This window comes from Micromys minutus (assembly GCF_963924665.1).
Source record: "Micromys minutus genome assembly, chromosome: 8".
Classification (NCBI taxonomy): Eukaryota; Metazoa; Chordata; class Mammalia; order Rodentia; family Muridae; genus Micromys; species Micromys minutus.
In genome coordinates, this window is record NC_137977.1 from 28,787,775 (window position 1) to 28,809,689 (window position 21,915).

The 21,915-nt window shown below is 44.8% G+C and overlaps 1 protein-coding gene across 1 annotated transcript in view; it reads left to right on the plus strand.

The window, feature by feature from the left end:
- Positions 1 to 20,728, plus strand: part of SH3RF2 (SH3 domain containing ring finger 2) — a gene marked incomplete at its 5' end in the record, with an annotated part of 58,722 nt that extends 37,994 nt beyond the window's left edge. The window contains 5 exons of the mRNA XM_080920102.1: positions 2,409 to 2,485; positions 4,139 to 4,309; positions 11,616 to 11,860; positions 14,540 to 14,898; positions 18,241 to 20,728. Coding sequence (XP_080776228.1) covers positions 2,409 to 2,485; positions 4,139 to 4,309; positions 11,616 to 11,860; positions 14,540 to 14,898; positions 18,241 to 18,516 — 1,128 coding nt within the window. The 3' untranslated portion in view covers positions 18,517 to 20,728. The remainder of the gene's footprint in view (positions 1 to 2,408; positions 2,486 to 4,138; positions 4,310 to 11,615; positions 11,861 to 14,539; positions 14,899 to 18,240) is intronic.
- Positions 20,729 to 21,915: the final 1,187 nt, after the last annotated feature.

The window sequence follows — 21,915 nt, forward strand, 5'->3', positions numbered from 1 at the left end:
GAAAATTGTAGCTTGACAGTGACATGCTTGTGTGTCCAGTTGACAAGGGGTCCATGGTGCTGGATAGTTTTATGTCAACTTGACACAAGGTAAAGTCATTCGGGAGGAGGAAGCCTCAGTTAAGACAAAGCCTGCACTAGGTAGCTAGTTCAGTGGTTAAGAACTTCTGATGCTCTTGTGCAGGACCCACAACCATCATTTCCAGAGGGTTCCCACGTGCTCCTTTAGTCTCCTCAGACATGTGCACATATGTGGAACACACACACACAAACACACACACACACACACACACACACAATCTAAAAAGAAAAAAGAACAACCAATAGCCCCAAATGAAGCTGAGACATAAAGCAAAAGGGGATGAGCTTATCCTGCCTGGCGTAACCCACCCAAACAGGCCGGTGTACACTTTAACAGGAGAGGGAGGAAGGAACAGACTGAAGGACGGACGAACGGATGAACAGACAGACAGACAGAGACGGTGTATGGTGTGTAGTGAACCAGAAAGAACAATACATATCAGACGTCCCTTTAATCTTCTAGTCCTAGTCTTACTCCAGAGGACACTTTACTGTCCAGGTGTCCTCCTCACTTGGATCTCATTTTCTGTAAGCAACATCCACTCCAACTGTGATAGGAAAGTATCATATTATGGTATTTTTCTGCTTTGCTTTTGTTGGGATATATTTGTATGAGTTTTATGGGGTGCATTACAATACCTTTGTACTTACATGCACTGTATAATAATTGAAGGTAATGAACATCTATCTCTGAAAACAAAACAAGCAAAACAGATGCCTCCATAAATGAGGGCTGTAAGCAAGCCTGTAGGGCATTTTATTAATTAGTGATTTATGGGGAAGGCTCTACCCCATCGTAGGTGATTCTGTTCCTGCGTTTTATAAGAAAGCACACTGAGCTAGTTATGAAGAATATGTCAGTAAGCATCATCCCTCACGACCTCTGCATCAGCTCCTTCCTCCAGGTTTCTACCTTGTCTGAGCTCCAGACCTGACTCCCCTCAGTGATGAACAGTGATGGGGAAGTGTAAGCCACATCAACCCTCTCCTCACCAACTTGCCTTTTGTTCATGTTGTTTCATTGCAGCAGTGGGTTTCTGTCGCTAAGATAGGAAGCAAGGCTGGAAAAGGAAGCAGGAAAATATTCTAAGGTAGCTCAGCCTTTAAAATGTTTGCCACACAAAAGAGAAGACTTATATTCAATCCCCAGAATCCAGATAAAAGACACAGATGGAGTGGTATAGACTTGTAATCCCAGAGATGGTTTTCTGGCTGGCCAACCTAGCATGATCAGCAAGGCCCAGGTCCCAGTGAGAGATCCTGACTCAAAAAAGAAAGAAGAAGGGGAGATAAAAAAAAAAAACAAGATAAAGGCTAATGAGCTAGCTCAGCAGGTAAAGATGTGAGTTCTGAATTCTATCTCCAGGGCCTATATGGCAGAGAGAATTGACCTCCATATGCACACACACACACACACACACACACACACAGAGAGAGAGAGAGAGAGAGAGAGAGAGAGAGAGAGAGAGAATAGATAGATGATAGATAGATAGATAGATAGATAGATAGATAGATAGATAGATAGATAGATAATAAATAGATGATAGATAAGATGATGGATAGATAGATGATTGATAGATGAATAGACAGACAGAGTAATTTTTCCCCTAGGAGAGCAGGCAGAGTTTAGAGGCTTCTATCATTGCTGTTGTGTTTTTATCTGGGAGAAATGAAAGGAATTCAAATTTGTATTCTGTAAATTATCAAATACCCTGATGTGTATGTGTGTATGTATATGTTTATGTATGTATGTATGTATATATGCATGTATGTGTTTTAATACTATCAGTAGTTAATAAACAGGTAGACTCATATCCTAGACTTCATTTTAAACTGTCCTAGTTAAGTAAATCTTGTCCCCCACAGTGTCCCCTTTAATTAATAAGCTACCTTTGATAAGAACTAAATTTGTTGATTTATAAGTATCATATAAGGCACTTATAAAATGGGGGATGGGCTAAGTCCTGAGTTCCTGTTAGTTGTCTTATTACTTTCTACATACAGTTTTCCCACATAGATAAGACCTAGGTGGGGTGGAACAGAGAAGCTTACCGCCCTGCTGGCTTTGTGGGGACACCCTGCCACACTCTGCTAAACTCCTTTGGGAACCCAACCCTGATACACTACCGGGGCAGGCCATATCTGCTCCACCTCACTCTGCCCAAAACCACAAAGCAGAGAAAGGGCGGGATGGGTGATGCTGGGCGGTGCTGAGCAGTGCTGGGCATGGCTGTTGTTTTCAGCTGTATCAAGATGCTCTGTGTCTTGTTCATGCACCTGGCTTGTGGTGCTCACTGGTTCTGCTTGGCTGTTCTTCTGCCTGTACAGGTCAGCACTGCCTCCCCAGGACATTCCACAGCCACGGTCAGTGTGCCCAGCTCCCAGCAACACCTCTCAACTAACATGTGAGTAAAACACTTGGAGCCTACCTGCCCTCAGCCCCTGGCATGGAGATCTCATCTTTGCAACCCCCTCTGCCACCTAGTCTTCATGCCCAACCCGGAGCATCCCAACAGCTGACGACACCACTTCCTTCTCTTCCACTGATGGTGGTGACCATGAATGAGAAAAGCACAGATTACAAAGCACAACATTGCTAGGAGATTGAGTATGGAGCTGTCTCTATTGTCTCACTTCAGATTTAATACATTGGGTCATAGTGAATATTGACTTGGCTATAGTCAATGAAGTTTAAAATACACACACACACACACACACACACACACACACACACATTCAGTATTAGGGTAAGAAAAACACTTTGATAAAGAGTTTAGGAGTATCCCACAGTCCTTAGGATCTCAGAGGACTACTGGGCATGTCCAACCTATAGTGTACATGCTACTTGAGACCAAACATAGCTAAGGATGCAGCCCAACACAAAGTCATAAGCTAACTTAAAACATTACCAGATCTATTTTGCTCTTGTTATTTTTTTTTTTTTGAAAGTGCAATTATACAGTTCTGGGGCATAAATTTTGGAAATGACAACCTCATGTCACAATGTCATAAGCTTGGACATGCCGGGCTGAGGTGTTGGGATTCTGTAAAATGACTAGGTAACTGTGGGGTGGAGTTTACAGAATCCCATATTAGGTGACCCCGAATCCAGCACAGCTATTAAGTTCTTCCTTCAGTGCCTCTCACGAGGCTGCTGTTCTCACAACTCAGCCTCACTGTTCCCTGTTGTCCTCACTATCGTGACTCATACCTGGACACCACCTACCTGATTCCTGGGTGAACTTTAGAAGTCTTTCTTCTCACTCCTGTTTGCATGACACAAACCGATTCCCCTCCACCCACCAGTCCCCAGTGGAATCATTATGTGTGAAAATATATATGTGTGTGATAATCACCCGTGCCTCCTACTTCCTAATGTACACTTTACAGCATCCAGCTGTTTCCCGGGCTGTTCCCAGAAGTCAAACAAACCCTACTCTCAGCCCAAAGAATGTTTCAGTTTGTGTGATGACTCTGGTCTCTTGAGCCTTTGTCTTCAGACCCTCCACAGACAGACCTGAGAAGGCACTAGGTAGACTGCCACACACCTCTACCACTGCTCCTGACCTTCAAGCTGTTCCTCTGCTGAAGGCCAGTTCCCCATTGTCACAGTGCCCATGTTGGCTTATCTGTGGTTTGTACCTACAGGGAGGGGAGAGACGAAGGCCTGCTTCCTCCCCTGGCCTTCCAGCCCAGTTGCTCCACTTCTGGCTGCCTTCCATACTTAAGTTTCCCTTTTGGGGCTGGAAAGATGGTTTAGCAGCTAAGAGCACTGGCTGCTCTTCCAGAGAACCTGGGTTCAATTCCCAGCAACTACATGGTGGCTCACAACCATCTGTTAATGGAATCTGATGCCCTCTTCTGGTGTGAGTCTGAGGACAGCTACAGTGTACTTATATCAAATAAATCTTTTTTTTTTTTAAGTTCTCATTTTTAGTGATGTTTGTTGCTAGGTGCTGGTAGGTGAGCTATAGGGTCTGGCTTCCCCTTACTCTTCGTCAGCTCTGCACCCTCCTCAGGCACGTTCTGCTTCCTTTACCAGCTCCTTGTGTTTCTAGGTTTGTAGCCCTGCACTCTTACGCAGCCCACGGACCCGAGGAGCTGGCTCTGCAGAAGGGAGAGGGCATCAGGGTTCTGGGCAAGTACCAGGACGGCTGGCTGAGGGGCCTCTCCTTAGTCACTGGACGAACTGGCATCTTTCCAAGTGACTACGTCATCCCCGTTTTCAGGTATGTCCCCAGGGCCCTTTTGTGCATTGAACTGGTGAACCCAACATCTTTTCAGGGTGTAAGCCAAGAAATAGCTTTCGCCTTCACATCCCATTAACTTACCCACAAAGTATTTATAACTTTTCCCTCCCAGAGGTCTCACCGTGTATTTATAGGCCGGCCTGGAACTTAGCCAAGTTGGCCTCAAATTTGTCCTCCTGCCTCAGATTCCCAGGTGCTAGGACTACAGGTGTGAGCCAGAGTGCCCAGCTTTGCCTCATTTAATATCCTGGCCATGCCAAAGAACCTGGCGCACATTACTCTCCAGGTGAAGTCAGTGAAACGCGGTGAATGGCTTGCTTAGGGCTGTGTTTGAGGTTCTCTACTGCTGAGTCCCACATTTCCCACATCACCTCTGACACCAAAACAATACCATCGATGAGACTAATTGGAAAATGTGACCAGATGCCTCCCTGGGGCATCTTAGAAAGGTTCTCAGGACACTTGAGTATGAAGCAGAATTTCCATAGATTCAGACCCATACATGTCCCACCATGCCCGGGTGAAAGACCAGTTACCCTGAAGGAGCCCTTTCCTCCAGCTCTCCCAGTGACATACCTAATCAATGCCACTGACCAGCAGTTTGCTCCACCTCTTCACACTGTGCCCATAAATTTATTCAAACCTCAAATCTATTGCAGTGACTCCTACCTTCACCATATCCTGCCCAGCCATGAGGTAATGAGGCCCTTGTCACATGTCAAACCCTGTCTTTGTGACATGTCAGAGGGTCAAAACCCTGGAGAGTGGCAGACTTTATGAGACAATTTGGCAGACCATCCTTTAGGTGGGGCCCTGTGTCCAGAGGAGGGCAACAATGGTGAGAAAGGGAACGGCAGCATTAGAGACACTGATGACGCAGGCTGCTTTAACCTGTAGAAAACAAAGGATGTGAGTGACCTGTGTGCCTGGAGCTAGACAGAGGCCATGACTGGCAGCAGACAAGAGTGGGGATACAACTTAGATGACTTGGGTTCAAAGAGGACTACGTTTTCTAATGTGTAGATTTTCCTTTACACAGCTGGCTGGCCAGGTACACAGAGAGAGAGAGACTGAGGGGGAGTTGGGATAAGACATTATAACTATTCTTTTCTTTGTAAGATCACTAGAATTTGTTTGAAGAATAGCAAACTGTGTAACTGATACTTTCATCTCTTTATTTATTGACTATTTTAAAGATCTAGTGACTATATTTTTGCCTGCGTGTTTGTGTGTGTGTGTGTGTGTGTGTGTGTGTGTGTGTGTGTGTGCTGTGTGCCAGTCTGATGCCCTCAGAGACCAGAAGACGGCAGTAGATCTCCTGAAGCTGGAGTTACAGATGCTTGTGAACCACCATATAAGCGCTAGGAACCAGACTCTGGGCTTCTGCAAGAACAAGTACTTTTAACTCTTGAGCCATCTCTCCAGTCTCTTAGTGATCACTATATGTCAGATATCATACCTTTCCTGCTCTCTCTCTCTCTCTCTCTCTCTCTCTCTCTCTCTCTCACACACACACACACACACACACACACACACACACACACACACACACACACATCTGTGTGTGAGGATTATTGTGGAGAGAACATTCCAGGCCACAGGAACAGCAAGTTCAAAGGGCCTGGGGTAGGAATGTACCTGCCATGAAAATCAACTAGACTGGGTTAGAGCAAATGTTGGGTAGGCCAATTGAAGATGAGGTCAGAATGGTAAATGGGGCCAACTCATCTAGAATTCTTAAGTCATAATGAAGGGTTTGGTTTTAACTCCACAGCAGAGTTTTTGAGCAGAAGAGCAATATGATCTAACCTATGTTTAACCATAATCTCTCTGTTTTCTGGGTTGAGAATAAACTGTAGAGAAGGGTAGAGCCAGAAAAATCTAGCTAAGAGAATACCATACAAACCCTACCGTGAGGGTAAGTCATCATGTAGTCAGCATATGGGGCAGTAATTGGAAGCTGTAGATTCCACAAATACATTAAAGCTAGAGGCATCAGGGCTTCTCTGACATTAACTACTAGGTATGAAGGGATAGAGGATATAAGGTGAGTGTAAGTTTTTTCCTCTGCTTAACCAATAGAGAGAGCATCTGCTTTATTAGGATGCCAATGATGAAAACGTTAGCAGATGGGCTTGAGCTGTGGGCAAGCACTCACTTCACAGCAGATTGTGAGGTGCCTATTAGTAACACAAGTAAAGGTGCTAGCGAGCCACTGAGTATATGTCAAGCATCAAAGGGAGAGTCCTGGTCTTGTGATGCTTACTAAAGCCATGAGATTAGATGAGATCATTTTGGTTTGATGAGAGGTCAGGAGACTAATAGGAAGCCAGAAGCAAAATTCCTCAAAGAATAAGAGGAGAGACAGACCTAGAGGGTAAGGTGATGACAACAGCTGTCATGGATGGCAGAGTTTGATAAGATGAACCAAGGCTAAAAGGTATTAAAAATAATGTGAAGTAACAACGAAGGGTTGATGATGGACAAGGGAAGGTGCCTATCCTGACCTGTGAACATTTTCTTCTATGGGCTCTGACCTAAGTAGTCCATGCTGACTGCCAACATCTCTGCTTATACACCAGGGTTAGCCCAGAGCCCAAAATGGATCATCAAGGTATTAGTATGAACAAGAGTGGTCATATGTTTACCATCATATATGAATATTTTTGAGGAAGTATAAACTGTGGAAAGTCTTGGTTTCCAGGGATGTGTGGCCACCCTGTGTATGTGGGACTCTAGCTTCTCAATGCTCCCTCTTCCAATCTCCCTCCTTGGTCTTCTCTTAGGTATCCAGTGTCCTCTAGTAGGTCATGCATATCTGTGCTCAACCCTCTGAAATGGGGGCATGCCCAGACAGTCGAGAGGTTCTAGCACCACAAACTGACCTCAAAGTCCACAGAAATAGAACATTAGCAGATAGTGAGATCCTAAGGCTGGGACATAGTTTTCTCATGGGGAAGTGGCATTCTCAAGAATGAGCACCTTTGTCCCTAAATGCTATAAAGTTAGGGAGGACCCAAGTGTTGCTTCCTTGATATTTCTCATACGAAGAAATCTCCCATCTCCACTAAGCTTAGAGGTAGATGATATATGCCAAATTTGTCCATCCGGGTACAGCTGACCCTTATTTATATCCACACTTCCATTATTTTAAGATTCATCCTCCCATTTCTCGGGACTGAAAAAAATATTGTCCATTGTCGGGTTTGGCCCTGCTATTATCAAACGCTACATGAGAGCTGGGTAGATTAGCTAACACATGCAAAACTCCCTTCTGCTACTTCTGCCTCCTTTGTCTGTTTCCTATTTACAACGCTGGCTCTGTGGTGTTTTCAATGCCTTTGGTGTATAAGGCTATCAGCCATGGCTCAGAGATGTGAGATGCCCCCTGGGCTCTGACACCTTTGCTCTTATAGCATCATGCCCTACAAACTGAGAGACAAAGTTTAGGGATTAACTGTAGATAAGAACTGACCAGAGCTGGGCATTGTGACACATGCCTGTAATCCCAGCATTCAGGGAAGCTAAGATAAGAGGATCGGCATGAGTGTGAGACTAGGCTAAGCTATTTAGTGAATATCAAACCAGGCAGGGCTACATAGCAAGACTTTAAAAAAAAATGACCAAAATGACAAGGTTTCTATTTAAGATTCAGTAAGTGGGACATTTTAACTACTCATACTGAAAAAATATCTACACCAGCTACCAAGATATCTAGCACCTATTAACACAGCTAAATCTCTGCTTCCATGAAACTTCTCCTCCTCCCAGACCCTGAAGATATAAGCAGGCTCAGGTTTACAAGGCAGCTGTCATTGCATCCATCTGTCCACCCCTTCATAACAGCACCAGCATCCACTTGCCTCTTTTTCCTGAGTGGTCTCAGTAGGTGGTAATCCTCAACTTTCCCAATCCATCCAGAACTAGTTTTCCTTTCCTGGAGGTGGTTGGTGCATGAGACAGGGTCTCGTGTTGCCTAGACTGGCCTTGGTATTGTATAGATGTAGCTCATCTTGAGATTCTTATTGTGGTGGTTGGAATGAAAATGGTCCCCAATAGGCTTATAGAGAATGTCATTATTAGAAGGTGTGGCATTGTTGAAGTAGGTGTGGCCTTATTGGAGGAAGTGTGTCACTCGGGGTGGGCTTTGAGGTTTCAAATGCTCAAGCTAGGATCAATATCTCTCTCCTCCTGCTACCTGAGGATCCAGATATGGAACTCTCAAATTCTTCTCCAGCACCATGTCTCCCTCTGCACTGTCATGCTTCCTGCCATGACAATAATGGACTAAACCTCTGAAGCTGTAAGCCAGCACCAATGAGATGTTTTTCTTTGTAAGAGTTGCTATGGTCATGGTACCTCTTCACAGGAATAGAAACCCTAAGACACTCATCCTCCTCCTTCCATCTCCCTAGTGCTGGGATTGCAGGTATGTGCCACCATGGCAGTTTAGTTTGGCCAATCTGACAGTCCTACTTCTGACTTTGAAACTGGAACCAGGGAGAAACGAATGCAAAAAGGTGAAGATTACTATGTTGAGACCAGTAAATAACATCAATACTCCGGGGTCAACTCCACAACTGAATCTTCAGGTGCCCACTCAAATCCTGTCCCCAGGTCCTTTCCACCTGGCTCCCATCCTCCAATAAATTTCCTTCCATGTAATTATGCAGGATGGTTCTTTACTATAGCCTTCATAGACATATATGCCTGTCTTGTGCCTTATGAGTGGAGAAAAGTGGCAAGGGACCGTCACTGCCTGGCCTTTCATTCTCCACACACACACTACAAAGTTGGCCAAGGGTCAACCTTTCTCCTTAGCAGGAGGCTGCTTCAGAGGCAAGCCCAACAGAACTGCTGTGTGAAATGCCCACTTTGAAAATAGGATAAGCTCTAATATTAACGAGAGAAAAGGACACAGGGACCTGTTGGCAGAGCAAACCAGAATATCCACTTCTCCCACTTAAGCCCAAAATGTCTTCTAGTCTCCTCTGAAAAACAAGGATCATAATGTCTTCAAGTTTGGGGTTTCCTGGGGAGTAATTAATACATGTTAGCAAAGTGCTTTGATGTTGGAAGAAAACACTAGGTAAAGGGTAAGTTTTTTGCCAAAAGACATAGAAGGAGCCAGCACTGGGTGGGAAAATCACAATTCAGGAGTTCCTGGAATCAAGCCCAGTGATGAGTTTATAGTTAGTGCCATAAAGCATCACTCAGAGAAGGGACTAGTAAAATAAGACCGACTTGAGCCTAATTAGCTGCATTCTGTCCTTGCTTCTGCTGGGAGACAATTTGAAAACTCATCTTGCCTATTGCTTATGCACTTTGCAGCAAGCAATTCCTAGTAGCCTCTTGTTCAAAAGACAGTCAGCTGCACTCTGAGGTGTCAGCAAATTTCTGGAGATCTTCTTTAGTGCCCAGGCCACATCTCAAGAATGTAGTCTAGTTTTTCTCACTGATGAACTACTCCATTCTTCATTGACCACTCCATGGAGACCAGAGCAGGTTGACAGTACTGCATAGAAGGTCCCTTGCAGCCGGCATCAGTTTCTAGCGCATGTGGCAGCCTATGCTTCTTTAGTAGCATTGGGCACAGTTAAGCAATAGCTAGCCTACCTTCATAAGGCCCTCGCTTGTTACTAGAATATACGTTGTGCTCTATAATGAGCTGAGTTGAACAGTGGAAAAGAGGATGAGAAAGAGCAAGGAAAAACAGCCTAAAAAAAACCATGGAGGCAGCTGGGTAGCAGGACACCAGGAGGGCTTTCTACACTAGGGCCCTGGTGGAGTTCTTTATTTCTGTGGTATTATAAGAGGCTATTTCATTAACAGAGTGATGGTCTGATTGGTAAAATGCACATGGGAGGCAGGATGCCAGGTCTGGATGAAGGAGAGGAAGAGGAAGGGATATCAAGCTACTGTTACACACTCCACTGGGTTTCAGACTGGAAACTGTCCATGAGCTTACTACTTATAAAACCTTAATCTTGTTCATGATATCACAGCCTAAGACTAAAGTGATAATATCTTATGAAGTCACTTCAGTGCTACCAGCCATCTTAAATTATTTCAGGTGAAAAAAAAATTTTTCTCTGCTTCTCTAACTAGCCCTGGAGCTGGTATAGTTCAGAAGTGGGGCAGGGAGCTGGCTTAGACCTGGTTTCAAACCTCCAGTTTGGTAATTGCTTGGACAAGTAAACATGAGTCTCTGTCTCTCGGTCTCTGTATCTATCTGTCTGTGTGTGTGTCTGTCAGTCTGTGTATATTTCTGTCTCTGTCTTTCTATGTCTCTGTGTGTGTGTATGTTGTGAATATATGTGTATGTGTGTGTGTATGTGTATGTAAGAAGCCACATTTATATGTAAGTAGGTATAGGGGCCAGAGGTCAACTTCAAGTGCCATTCCTCTGGAATCATCCACTGTGTCTTTTGAGCCAAGGTCTCTCACTGGGACCTAGAACTCAACAACTAGGGTAAGCTGTCTAGCCAGCAAGCTCCAAGAATCTGCCTGTCTCTGCCTCCCTGAAATGGGATTACATGATACCACCACTACTGGCTATTCTGTATGTAGATGATGGAGACTGAACTTGGGTCCTCATGGTTTCACACCAAGCACATTACCAACTGAGCTTTCTCCACTCCTATATACTCTGTTTAATCTCTACATCTCTAAAGACACGACCATACCTGTGCTTCTGCAGAAAACCATTATGAGAAACTCACACTTATATGGGTGAGGTACCTGGCCAGTGTAAGCACTCAGTACATATTAACCAAAATGACTAGAAGGGAGTTCTGAAATCAATAATGTCAGCCAGTGGACAAACACATTAATCAGCAGTCCATACAGAATACAGAAGCTATAAAATAAGCCTTAGAAAACATCACTTTTCAAAGTGTTCAGTATCTAGTGGAAAAGCTACTAGATAAACAAAGTCTCAATAAACAGAATAAGCAAAGAGCAGTGAACACGTGTTAAGATCTGTGCCCTGAACCAGGCTGAAGGGATGTGGATTGAGGGGATATCAGGGCCACACGAAAGAATGAAGTCTGGGTGTACAAGTTTTACCAGACCTTGTGACCCCTTCCTTGCTGTCAGAGCCCACATAGTTATTAAAGGAGGGAGGTGGGATCAATTTAGCCAGGTCTGTGGGTAAAAGAGTGGGGATGGATAGTTGAGAAAGCTATATTTATATGAGAAAACTGACTTTTAAAAAAAAGACAGAGGACTCTTGACTGAACATTTTCTTTCTCCGTTTCTTCTCTTTTTTAAAAAAAAAAAATAGTTCAACAGCTAAAAAGATTTCCAGTTTTCCTGATTCCCGGAGCCCCACTGTCTACACCACATGGGCGTTACCCACCTCCTCTGTGTCCTCCCAGGGTAGCTTTTCAGAAGGCGATCCCCGGCAAAGTGGACCATTCAAATCTGTCTTTGTGCCCACTGCCGTAGTTAGCCCTCCGAAGAGCACACCTGGCCCAGGGACTTCTGGACAAGGTTCTCTTAGGAAAATGCCGAGCAGCATGAGAAAGAGTAAGTACTTATATAGAGTCACATGCCGAGAACTAAAGATGGCACTTCCAACTGGGACACACTGGAAGCTTGCCACTGGAACAATGTGCTCATTCTGGGCCCAGCCTCTGCAAAGGAGAAGTCCTAAGGGACAAGCGCTCTTATCGAGTGTAGTCCAGACCACCTGACGGCCACTGTCCAGGTCCACTTAGACATATATGATGAATGGGGTGATACCAATCTGAGGTCCACTTTGTAACTGGATCATAGCCAAGTGGTGCTGATTTTTATTAAAAACCAGCCAAAGGCTGACATTGCTGCTGACTGTGTTCTCGGGACACCCCTGCACGGGCAAAGGTTGGAGATCAAAGATGAGATGCTAGAAACAGTGCTAAAAGCCCCTGTTTTCTACTGTGCTGTGTAACGTGTGCAGAGGGGGGGGGTCTTCTTGAAAAGGTTATACAAAAGCAAGGCTCACACCCCTATCCCACCACGTCCAAAGTTTTCAAGATTAATAGAGATGCCTGGCATTTACACTTCCCGCACTGCCCTGTGACTTCCTTTCTCCCCCTCGACATTCCCACTGAAGGCGCAGGGGTCACACAGGGCTATCAACAACACCGCCCTGTCATTAGTATCTCGGTAAGCTAAACCCCTGACATTTCCTCTGGGGATTCAAAAAAAAAAAAAAAAGTCCTGAAACTTCATTGTACAAGACATCAAGGGTTTCCTTCTGTCACATCCAAGTGGTGCGGCACGTCCTTCCATCAAACCATCCCTGCAGTCTCTCCTACAAACTCAACAAATGTCTAAATATGAGATGCACCATTGCAGACATAAAAGTTGCACAAGAGACAGTGTGCCACAAGGGAATATATATATGGCATTATATTTATACATATAATATATATTATACACATATCTATCAAAAACAAAAGAAAACAGTCTTCCCAGTCCTTGCATCTTACAAGTTGTGTGGCCTCTTCAATGTATCCTCCTGCCTCAGCCTTTAGCCCCTTCTTTTCTACTGCCCACTGCACCCTAGAATTCACCATAATAGCCTTGCAAAAGTTACCACTCTCTTTATTCTCCTCATTTATAAAATGGAAATAATAAAACTCACCTTATCACCATCCCTATGTTATCTAGCATGAGCATTATATCCCCATCAGATTTAACTAATAGACAAATTTAACATATAATAATATTGTGTCTAACCACATAATGAGCTCTTGAGAAACATGGCTTTTATATATATTCAGAGACTTACATTCCGCTTATGACAGCTCACCTTTTTAATACGCTCCTTCTGAATTGCTGTGTAAGTGTTGATTGACCTGGATCTTTGACTGCTTGTGATATATGCCTACATAATAAGAGAGCATTAAATCTTCTAAAAATTGGAAACTAACTAGATAAACAGGCAAGAAGCCACATTTCCCTTGTCTCCACTAGCCTGATGCTGTTTTGCCTTCTCTGGTTTCAGAAACTTTGCTTTCTCCCTTTTGCCAAGGTGGCACAGGTCAAGCTGTCACTCTCCCCAAAGGTTCAGGCTACTCAAGGGGTTGACAGTGAAAAAGGTGAATGTCTAAATGCGAAGGTCAAACTTAGAAGTGACAACATGCTTGCAGCAAGCAACTGAGACACACTGGCTCATTGTCCAAGTTCACTTCTGCGGTTATAACCACAACAGAGTGTGGCCGTGACTGGGGCCCTCTATGCTAGACACAAATAACTTTGATTTACACATGACCAAGACATGTCAGGAGAAACCATCGTGGATGATATGTGGTTCTCTAAATGTTTGGAGGCCCTTTAAGATATGACCCACAATGCTTTGCAAGGGTAACTCCCAATCTTTTCCCCAAAGACAAAAAACCTCCCATTCCCTTGGTCACCTATAAGATTTATGTCTAAGAGATGGGACTTCCTCCTTAGAGCCTCTCAGGGAGGACTCAGAGGAGGACTGTCTCAGTGAGGGGCAGACCCACACTGTTAGACTTCGTGTTGCTAGGGCAAGCGCACTGTGCTGTCTTTCACGTAATAACGATAGCCAGTAAGCTTCGGTGACTTTGGGTGCTGTCTGGAAGTTTGTGTATCTTGTAAGATGCAATCCACACTCTGCTGTGGTTCCAAGCCTTCCCAGAGCAGGAAATGAACAGAGACAGTGAACATGAGTGGTGTTCTTTGCTGCTGCCCTAACCCATTTGCTTAATTAGCAATTCCTTCAGCAGGCAGACAGGAGTCGTTTCCCCCGTTTAGCTTTCCTTCTCCGTTGTCTGCTTACTTTTGTGTTCCTTGCTTTTTCTTCACCTCTGGCCTGTCTGCCTCTGTGTCTGCTCCTCACTGTGAAACGTTGTGTCTGTTTCTCTGGCCATCTTTAAAGGCTAGAGAACGAGTAAAGGAGAAAAGGGAAGGGGAGAGGAAAGGACAGGAGAGAAGAGGGGAACATAAATTGAAGCAATATACTTTCAGACACCTCACACAGCATTCAGCTAGGCTGATACCCTTTGCCAGCATCCCAAATACCACCAAATAAAGAATAGGTCATCTTTGAAAGACCCCAGGAGAGAGTATGCACGGTCACATTGGGAAATCATTTATCTATCTATTCTGAAATATCAGGACACATTGCAACCTACATGCAAAATGTACAGCCTACATCCACCCTATTGCTGATACTTGCTCTGTCATCCCCAGATGGATCCCTGCAGAGACCAGTTCAATCAGGAATCCCCACTTTCATGGTGGGCTCCCTCAGGTGCAGTCCTGCCATGGTGATCCGGCCTCAGAAGTTCCAGTTTTATCAGCCACAGGGGATGACCCCTTCCCCAACACCAATGATGGTGGAGACAGGGTCTAAATCTATTTCCACTGGGGAGCCTGCCCTATCCTGTATCAACAGAGGATGCAAGACCAGGATCCACTCAGCAGGCAATTCCATCATCGGGGAAGGCAAAGAAACACCCATCAAGAGTGAGCCGCCGCCCAAGCCCCCTGCATCTGCACCACCCTCCATCCTCGTGAAACCAGAAAATTCAAAAAATGGCATTGAAAAGGTAGGAATGAGTGGCACTGGGAATGACTGACACTGGAGGTGACTGACACTGGAAATGTGTGACATTGGGAGTGAGTGACACTGGGGGTGGGTGACACTGGGAATGAGTGACACTAGGAGTGAGTGACAATGAGAGTGACTGGCACTGGGAGTGAGTGACACTGGGAATGAGTGACAATAGGAGTGACTGACAATGGGAATGAGTGACAATGGGAATGAGTGACACTGGTAATGAGTGACAATGGGAGTGAGTGACACTGGTAATGAGTGACACTGGTAATGAGTGACACTGGGAATGAGTGACACTGGTAATGAGTGACACTGAAAGTGACTGACACTGGGAATGAGTGACAATAGGAGTGACTGACAATGGGAATGAGTGACAATGGGAATGAGTGACAATGGGAGTGAGTGACACTGGTAATGAGTGACAATGGGAGTGAGTGACACTGGTAATGAGTGAAACTGAAAGTGACTGACACTGGGAATGAGTGACAATGGGAGTGACTGACACTGGGAATGAGTGACACTGGGAATGAGTGACACTGGGAATGAGTGACACTGGGAGTGAGTGACAATGGGAATGAGTGACAATGGGAGTGACTGACACTGGGAATGAGTGACACTGGTAATGAGTGACACTGGGAATGAGTGACACTGGGAGTTGAGTGACACTGGTAATGAGTGACACTGGGAATGAGTGACACTGGTAATGAGTGACACTGAAAGTGACTGACACTGGGAATGAGTGACATTAGGAGTGACTGACAATGGGAATGAGTGACAATGGGAATGAGTGACAATGGGAGTGAGTGACACTGGGAGTGACTGACAACAGGAGTGAGTGACAATGGGAGTGAGTGACACTGGGAATGAGTGACAATAGGAGTGACTGACAACAGGAGTGACACTGGGAATGAGTGACACTGGGAGTGGGTGACACTGGGAGTGAGTGACACTGGGAGTGGGTGACACTGGGAGTGAGTGACATTGGGACTTAGTGACATTAGTTATAAATGACTGGGAATTAGTGACATTGGGTATAGAGTGACACTGAGAGCCTGACCCTTTAGCCTCCTAACTTTGCACACCACGAGACTGTCACGTTGGTGGACATTGGCAACCACACTGGCAGCCTCCAACAAAATCCTCACATACAGCAGGCCGCTATCCCCGTAACAGCAAGCATGCCTTCTCCTAGCTAGCCATGTTTCTCTGTCTCTTTATACATGCTTCTTTTGAGATCCAGAGACAGCCTGGACAAACCATGGCTCCATTTGAACTGCCACACTGGTTAGGTGGCTCTGGCCAAAATGCTTCACTGTTCTGAGGCTTTATTTTTTCATTATTTTTTTTTTTTTGCCTAATCCTTAGAAATAATAATATTGGGACTAAAGAGATGACACAGAAGTTAAGAGTACTTCCTGTTCTTATAGAGGACTTAGATTAAGTCCCTAGTACCCTCATGGTGACTCACAATCACCCATGACTCCGGTTCCAAGAGATTTAATGCCCTCTTCTGACCTCTGCAGGCACACACGTGATGCGCATACAGAGAACACCCATATACATAAAATAAAGATAAATCAAAACAATATTGAGTAAATAGTAACAATGGCCATGCATAGGCTTGGAGATGAGTGTGGTGTGCTGACACAGGGCTTGACACATACTTTTTCATCAGATGGCAGAAACACAGGAGAATTTAGGTGACATCAAAGTCACATCAAATTACTACTATAACAGCTAACTTGACCTCTGTGGCACCCATCATCAGACATGTTAACATCTAGTCTGGACATTTTTCTACTAGAAGACATGGAGCTCCACAGGGTCCTCGAAGCAAGAGAGGTGATGAGAAGGTGACGTTAAAGGAATCATGTGATGTTCATCACACACCTTCAGCTTATTGAGCGTCCCCCACACCCATCAATCATCCCCCACACTAGCACTTTCTCCACCATTACCCATTCCCTACAAATGAACGGGATAATGTTTCCTCCTATTATGCCTTTACTGAATATTAAAGCTGCTAACAGACACCGTGCACGGTACTACACGTGTTCAATCTCTTTACGCCCTGATAACAACCCTCTGAGGTAAACAGTCTTTTCATCCTCATTTAGATGAGGAGACAGAGACTTAGGGAGTTAAACAACATTGCCTAAAGCCACACAGCTGACATCTGTATCCTATAAGAAAGCCCAGGCCTTCCTGCTAAGCTTATAAGGAAATGCATTTGGAAAAAGTCATGGTGACTGACAGAGGGGTTAAAAGGACATCTTCCAGCTTCTGGTGTTCACGTAATCTAAAGGATTCCATGCCCCAGATGTCCAGTACCCCATTCATCAGACACAGCCCCCAAACTCTGAAGTCATTTAGTAAGTCCCAAGATACCACGGGAAACAGTGAGAATCAGAAAGCATGGGATGCTTGGAGACAAAAAAAAAAAAAAAAAGGACGATAGAATTTGATGGAACAAAGAAGCAGTTCTCAGGCAGTGCCACAGAAAGAACACTTTATTAAGCCCTGGAATGGCGGCTAGCTAAAACAAACAGCTGCAGTTGGTGAGCAGGATATATAACCACCTAGGAGGCATCAGAGGAAGCAAAGTGAGGTGGAGCCTGAAGCAAGTTGGAGACACTGTCTAATAAAAAGGGAGCAATTCCTCAGCCCAGCCTGGTGTTGCCAAAATTGGTATAAGCCCAGAGTTCCAGCTCTTAGATTCTATGTTTGCTTTTAGATTTTATTTTGGTTTTGAGACAGATTTTTCACTGTATAGTTCAAGCTGGCCTCGAATTGACAAGTCCCATACTTCAGCCTCCAAATGCCTGTGCTACCTACCTCAGCTAGCTCTGAATCTTCCATCTTCTAAAGAGACACAGGAAATGCTGGTCTGCATATTCATCTTATGGTCTTAACATGTAGGGAAGTCAGTCAACATGCACAAGGCTATGTGGCAGCAGCAGACACTCAGGAACCATGTCTGTGATGAGCATTTCTCAGGCGATTATGGAGACCTCAGAGTGGGTTCATTAGTAGAGCTCATGAGGAAAGCCAGGCCCTGAAATAGACCTTAAGGAAAAACAGAGGTGAGAGGGGAAAGTGAACGTGTATTTCCAGGTGGGCAATCTAGGTTTGCGCACTCTCAGATCAACAGCCCCTGACAGGGTACATTACATTATTCGTAGTAGACACAAGTACTTGCTGAATGAACTTCACATCAATGAGGTGTTCTGAATGGAGACAACTGTAGAGAGACCACACAAACCCTATCATCAGAGGGTTGGGGACAGAGCACACATCTTACCCATGGTCCTTTGCTCTTCTTTCTATTTTACAGCAAGTCAAAACCGTGAGATTTCAGAATTACAGCCCTCCGCCCATCAAACACTCTGCCTCTAATCCCGCCTCTGGAAAGCATGAACAGCCAGCCACCTTGAAGGGGTCCCAGCCTGAAGCAGTCTCCTCAGGAGGAGAGATGACCATTCTATTTGCCCACCGAAGTGGCTGCCACTCGGGACAACAGACAGACCTTCGGAGAAAGTCAGCCTTTGGCAAGAGCATGCCCCCAGTGTCTACTGCTTCAGCCACACAGACCTTATTTCCCAGCAAATGATTCTTCAGGTGGCTTTTCTTAGTCACAAGAGAGGTCAATTGCATATAAATACAGTCTGCCTCCACTACTGACATCTTACTGTTCTTTAAAAGGTTGAGTCTCCTTAATATCCATTTTTAACCTGCAGGAATGGGAAGGCAGGAATTCCAGGTTGGCCTTCTCCTTTCTTTTTCGCTCTGGCTGTCCTGGAACTCACTCTGTAAACCAGGCAGGCCTTGAACCCAGAGGTCTGCCTGCCTCTTCCTCCCTAGAGATGGGATTGAAAGCATGCAGCACCACGGCCTAGCATGTTTCTAAACTTTATGGTTTAATACTGCCAAACCCATTGCTTAAAGCCAAAGAATGAAGAAAATGTCAATACCTGTATCTCCAGGATTCTGGAATGGCCTGTCTTCCTATGTGTTTGATCTAAAACATCTTTGTAGCCTAAAAGTCAGAGTGTGACAGTGGTGACATTGTTCTCGGGGTCTGTTTGACTTAGTCATCACCCCCCTTTCTTCTCATCACACTACACCATTCTCTGCCATCTGCTGAGGCCATATCTTCTTCACTCCAGAGAGAACTCCAGCCACAAGGGGGGAGTTTATGAGATGGACACTTTGAACATTCTGAGAACCCACCGAAACTGAAGAGAGTGACTTTCTGAGTTTGCTGCCCACAAAGCCACAGTCTAATGCTGACTACCAAACGCCCAAAGACTATCATTCATCAAGCTTTTTGGCCTGATCCTTTCCATATATTTCTACACAGTAGATAAGCAGAGAGCTGAAAAGGCAGATAAAGGATGTGTGTGGTGTTATAGACGTTCATCCTTCCTCTCAAAGCGTGCTCGAAGGGACCTGGAATGGGCATTGGGCTTAGATCTCTATTCTGCCTGTATCCTGGCATTTTGTCCTCCCTGCTTCCTAGTCATGTGGGACAGGGAACTAGTTTTCCTTATAAGGCAATGGGGGAGGGCAGAAAGTGGTCCTCTGTGGAAAGCTGCTACCAAAGGAAGTGGACTGAGAAGGTTGGGGAAGAAAAGGGAGATAGGAGAAACAGAGGAAGAATCACGCACGAAACAAATCTGGATGAGGAGAGGCTGGAAGGAAGGAAAGGGTGGAAGAATATAAACAGGTCTGGTGGAAGTGATGCTTACACTGACAGAAGGTGGGGAAAGAACCAGAGTCTGCCGTGGAGAAACGGTCAAAACTAGATGACTCCATGCAGATGGGCTGGAAGGAGCAGGTCCAGCCAGGGAGCCTTGTGAACAGGATGAGGGAGCGGTGGGAGGCAGCTCTGAGAGCCAGGGCCATGATCTAGGACAACCCATTAGTTCTCATTAAGTGTAATTGTTGTGACTTAACATTCATCACGTGTCCATCACTGCGGACACTTTGATGCATAGATGCCGTTTGCTACTAAGGCTGGGTGCCGCTTAAAAAAAAAAAAAAGACAGGTCTAATTAGATGTTTCCTACAGACAGTTCTTGCAGGTCTCTGGATTGTGAACATGCATCTTTTCCCCACCCACACACTTGGCAAACTGAATTAACTGTAGGCTTTTCCAGACATGAATAGAATAAAATGAAACCATAATTCTGCCAAAGACTGCGACATATGTGGCAGAATTTTGGAACTGGTGAAGCCCACAGTAGCATGTTGTTCCTGCACTTCTGTGAGATGTGTATGTTATAAAGTCAGCATGCTCAGCTCTGCCTTCTTGAACTCAGGACAGCCATTAAGATGGAGACATGGGACACTCACAAGAACAGAAAGATACTGTGATTTGTCCAAGTATGAGTACCTATGCCTCACCTTTACCCGAGAAAGGCATCCTCACTAAGTATAGCAAGTCACTCCATACCCAGTATAGCAGACATACACCATAATGAGTCAACTAAATGTTTAGCCCATTTTTCAATGGCAGCAGGTCATTATTTTTTTTTTTAATGGTTGTGGCTATCAAGCAGGTCGTTAGAAGACATCCAAGGGGCATGCTTATGAAATGGAAATAAATATGGGGCATGAGACAAAATTTTCATTGTACACTATTTCTACAGGAAGTCCTCCCTAAGAAATGAGTGTAGTTCCAAGGATGTCCACCTCCATGGCACCAAACCTTTCATCCATTCCCAGACAGAACCGAATGCTTCCCAGAGCATCCTGTATCTTGTAGAGCTTTGTGAGTGCTTGAACAGGATGGGCTGATATTTCTAAGTAAAAGTTGATTTCACGAGAACCTTCTGTTCCTTTATTCTACCATTGTGTGTCTGATGTTTACCTCTGTGCTAGCTAAACACAGCAATAAGAGTGGTGCACTTCCTGCAAAACTGAGCATCTATAACTGATCCTGTTATAGAGTCAAGGAAATTGAACCTTGAAAACTGGCCACAAGCTGGTTGAGGCAAGGATTGGGAACCCAAACTACTTGATAATGTAGCCCATTTGGGTACTGTGGTGTGTGAACCCAAACGCCCTCCCCTGACTCCAGAACAGGGAATGAATCACAACTGCCAAAAGGCAACATAGTGCAATTTTTGCTCCAAATGCAGAGAAGGCCAGCAGGCTCTACTGGACAATTCAAGTCTTCATTTATCACTTTGTGGGAAGGCTATCTTACTCAAAGGCAGACATTCTTTCACATCAATAGGGTAAAAGGGCCAGCCTCACTGAACTATTGTGAGAATTACCTAAGACAATAAAGCAACTCAATGCTTAATGAATGCCTATAAATGCTAGACTTGGCTAAGGTTTTTTGTTTGTTTTGTCTTGCTTGAATATTGTGGCCCTTAATCCCAGTACTTGGGGAGGCAGAGGCAGGAGGAGCTCTATATGAGTTCAAGACTAACCTGGACTATATAGCAAGTTCCAGGCCACCCAAGGCTACATAGTGACACCCTATCTCAAAACAAAACAAAACAAAAAGGAACTTGAAAACCTCAGGTGGGAATTTTTAAACTAAAGGTCTATCCAGCACTGTAGAGTTGAAAGGAAAAAATCCACACAGCCTGGTCTTTGAGGTCAGAACACAGTCTGAATCCTGAAAGAAGAACAAGAGTCAGAAAGAATGAGCAACGGAGAAATGGGATTCCAAGTAGACAGAAAGCTTCAGCAATTGACCTTAAATATAGCAATCAAGCCAAATTCCACTGACAAATCTACTCCTTAGTAGAACATTCCAGGGACCCAACACTCCAAGTCTGAAGTAAAAATGCTCCCCTGTTACACACAAACTTCCCAGGTAAGACTCACAGACCCTCGAAGTGCCGCATTGCTTCAAGCTCAGACCCTAGCAGCAAAGGGGTTAATGGTAGGATCTGTTTGGAGGAAAAGGGAGGATGGCTAAGAGATGACAGTGAGCCACAACCAGAGCTCATCTTCCTTTCTTACATGGGTCCACCCACATCCCCACCCTTCA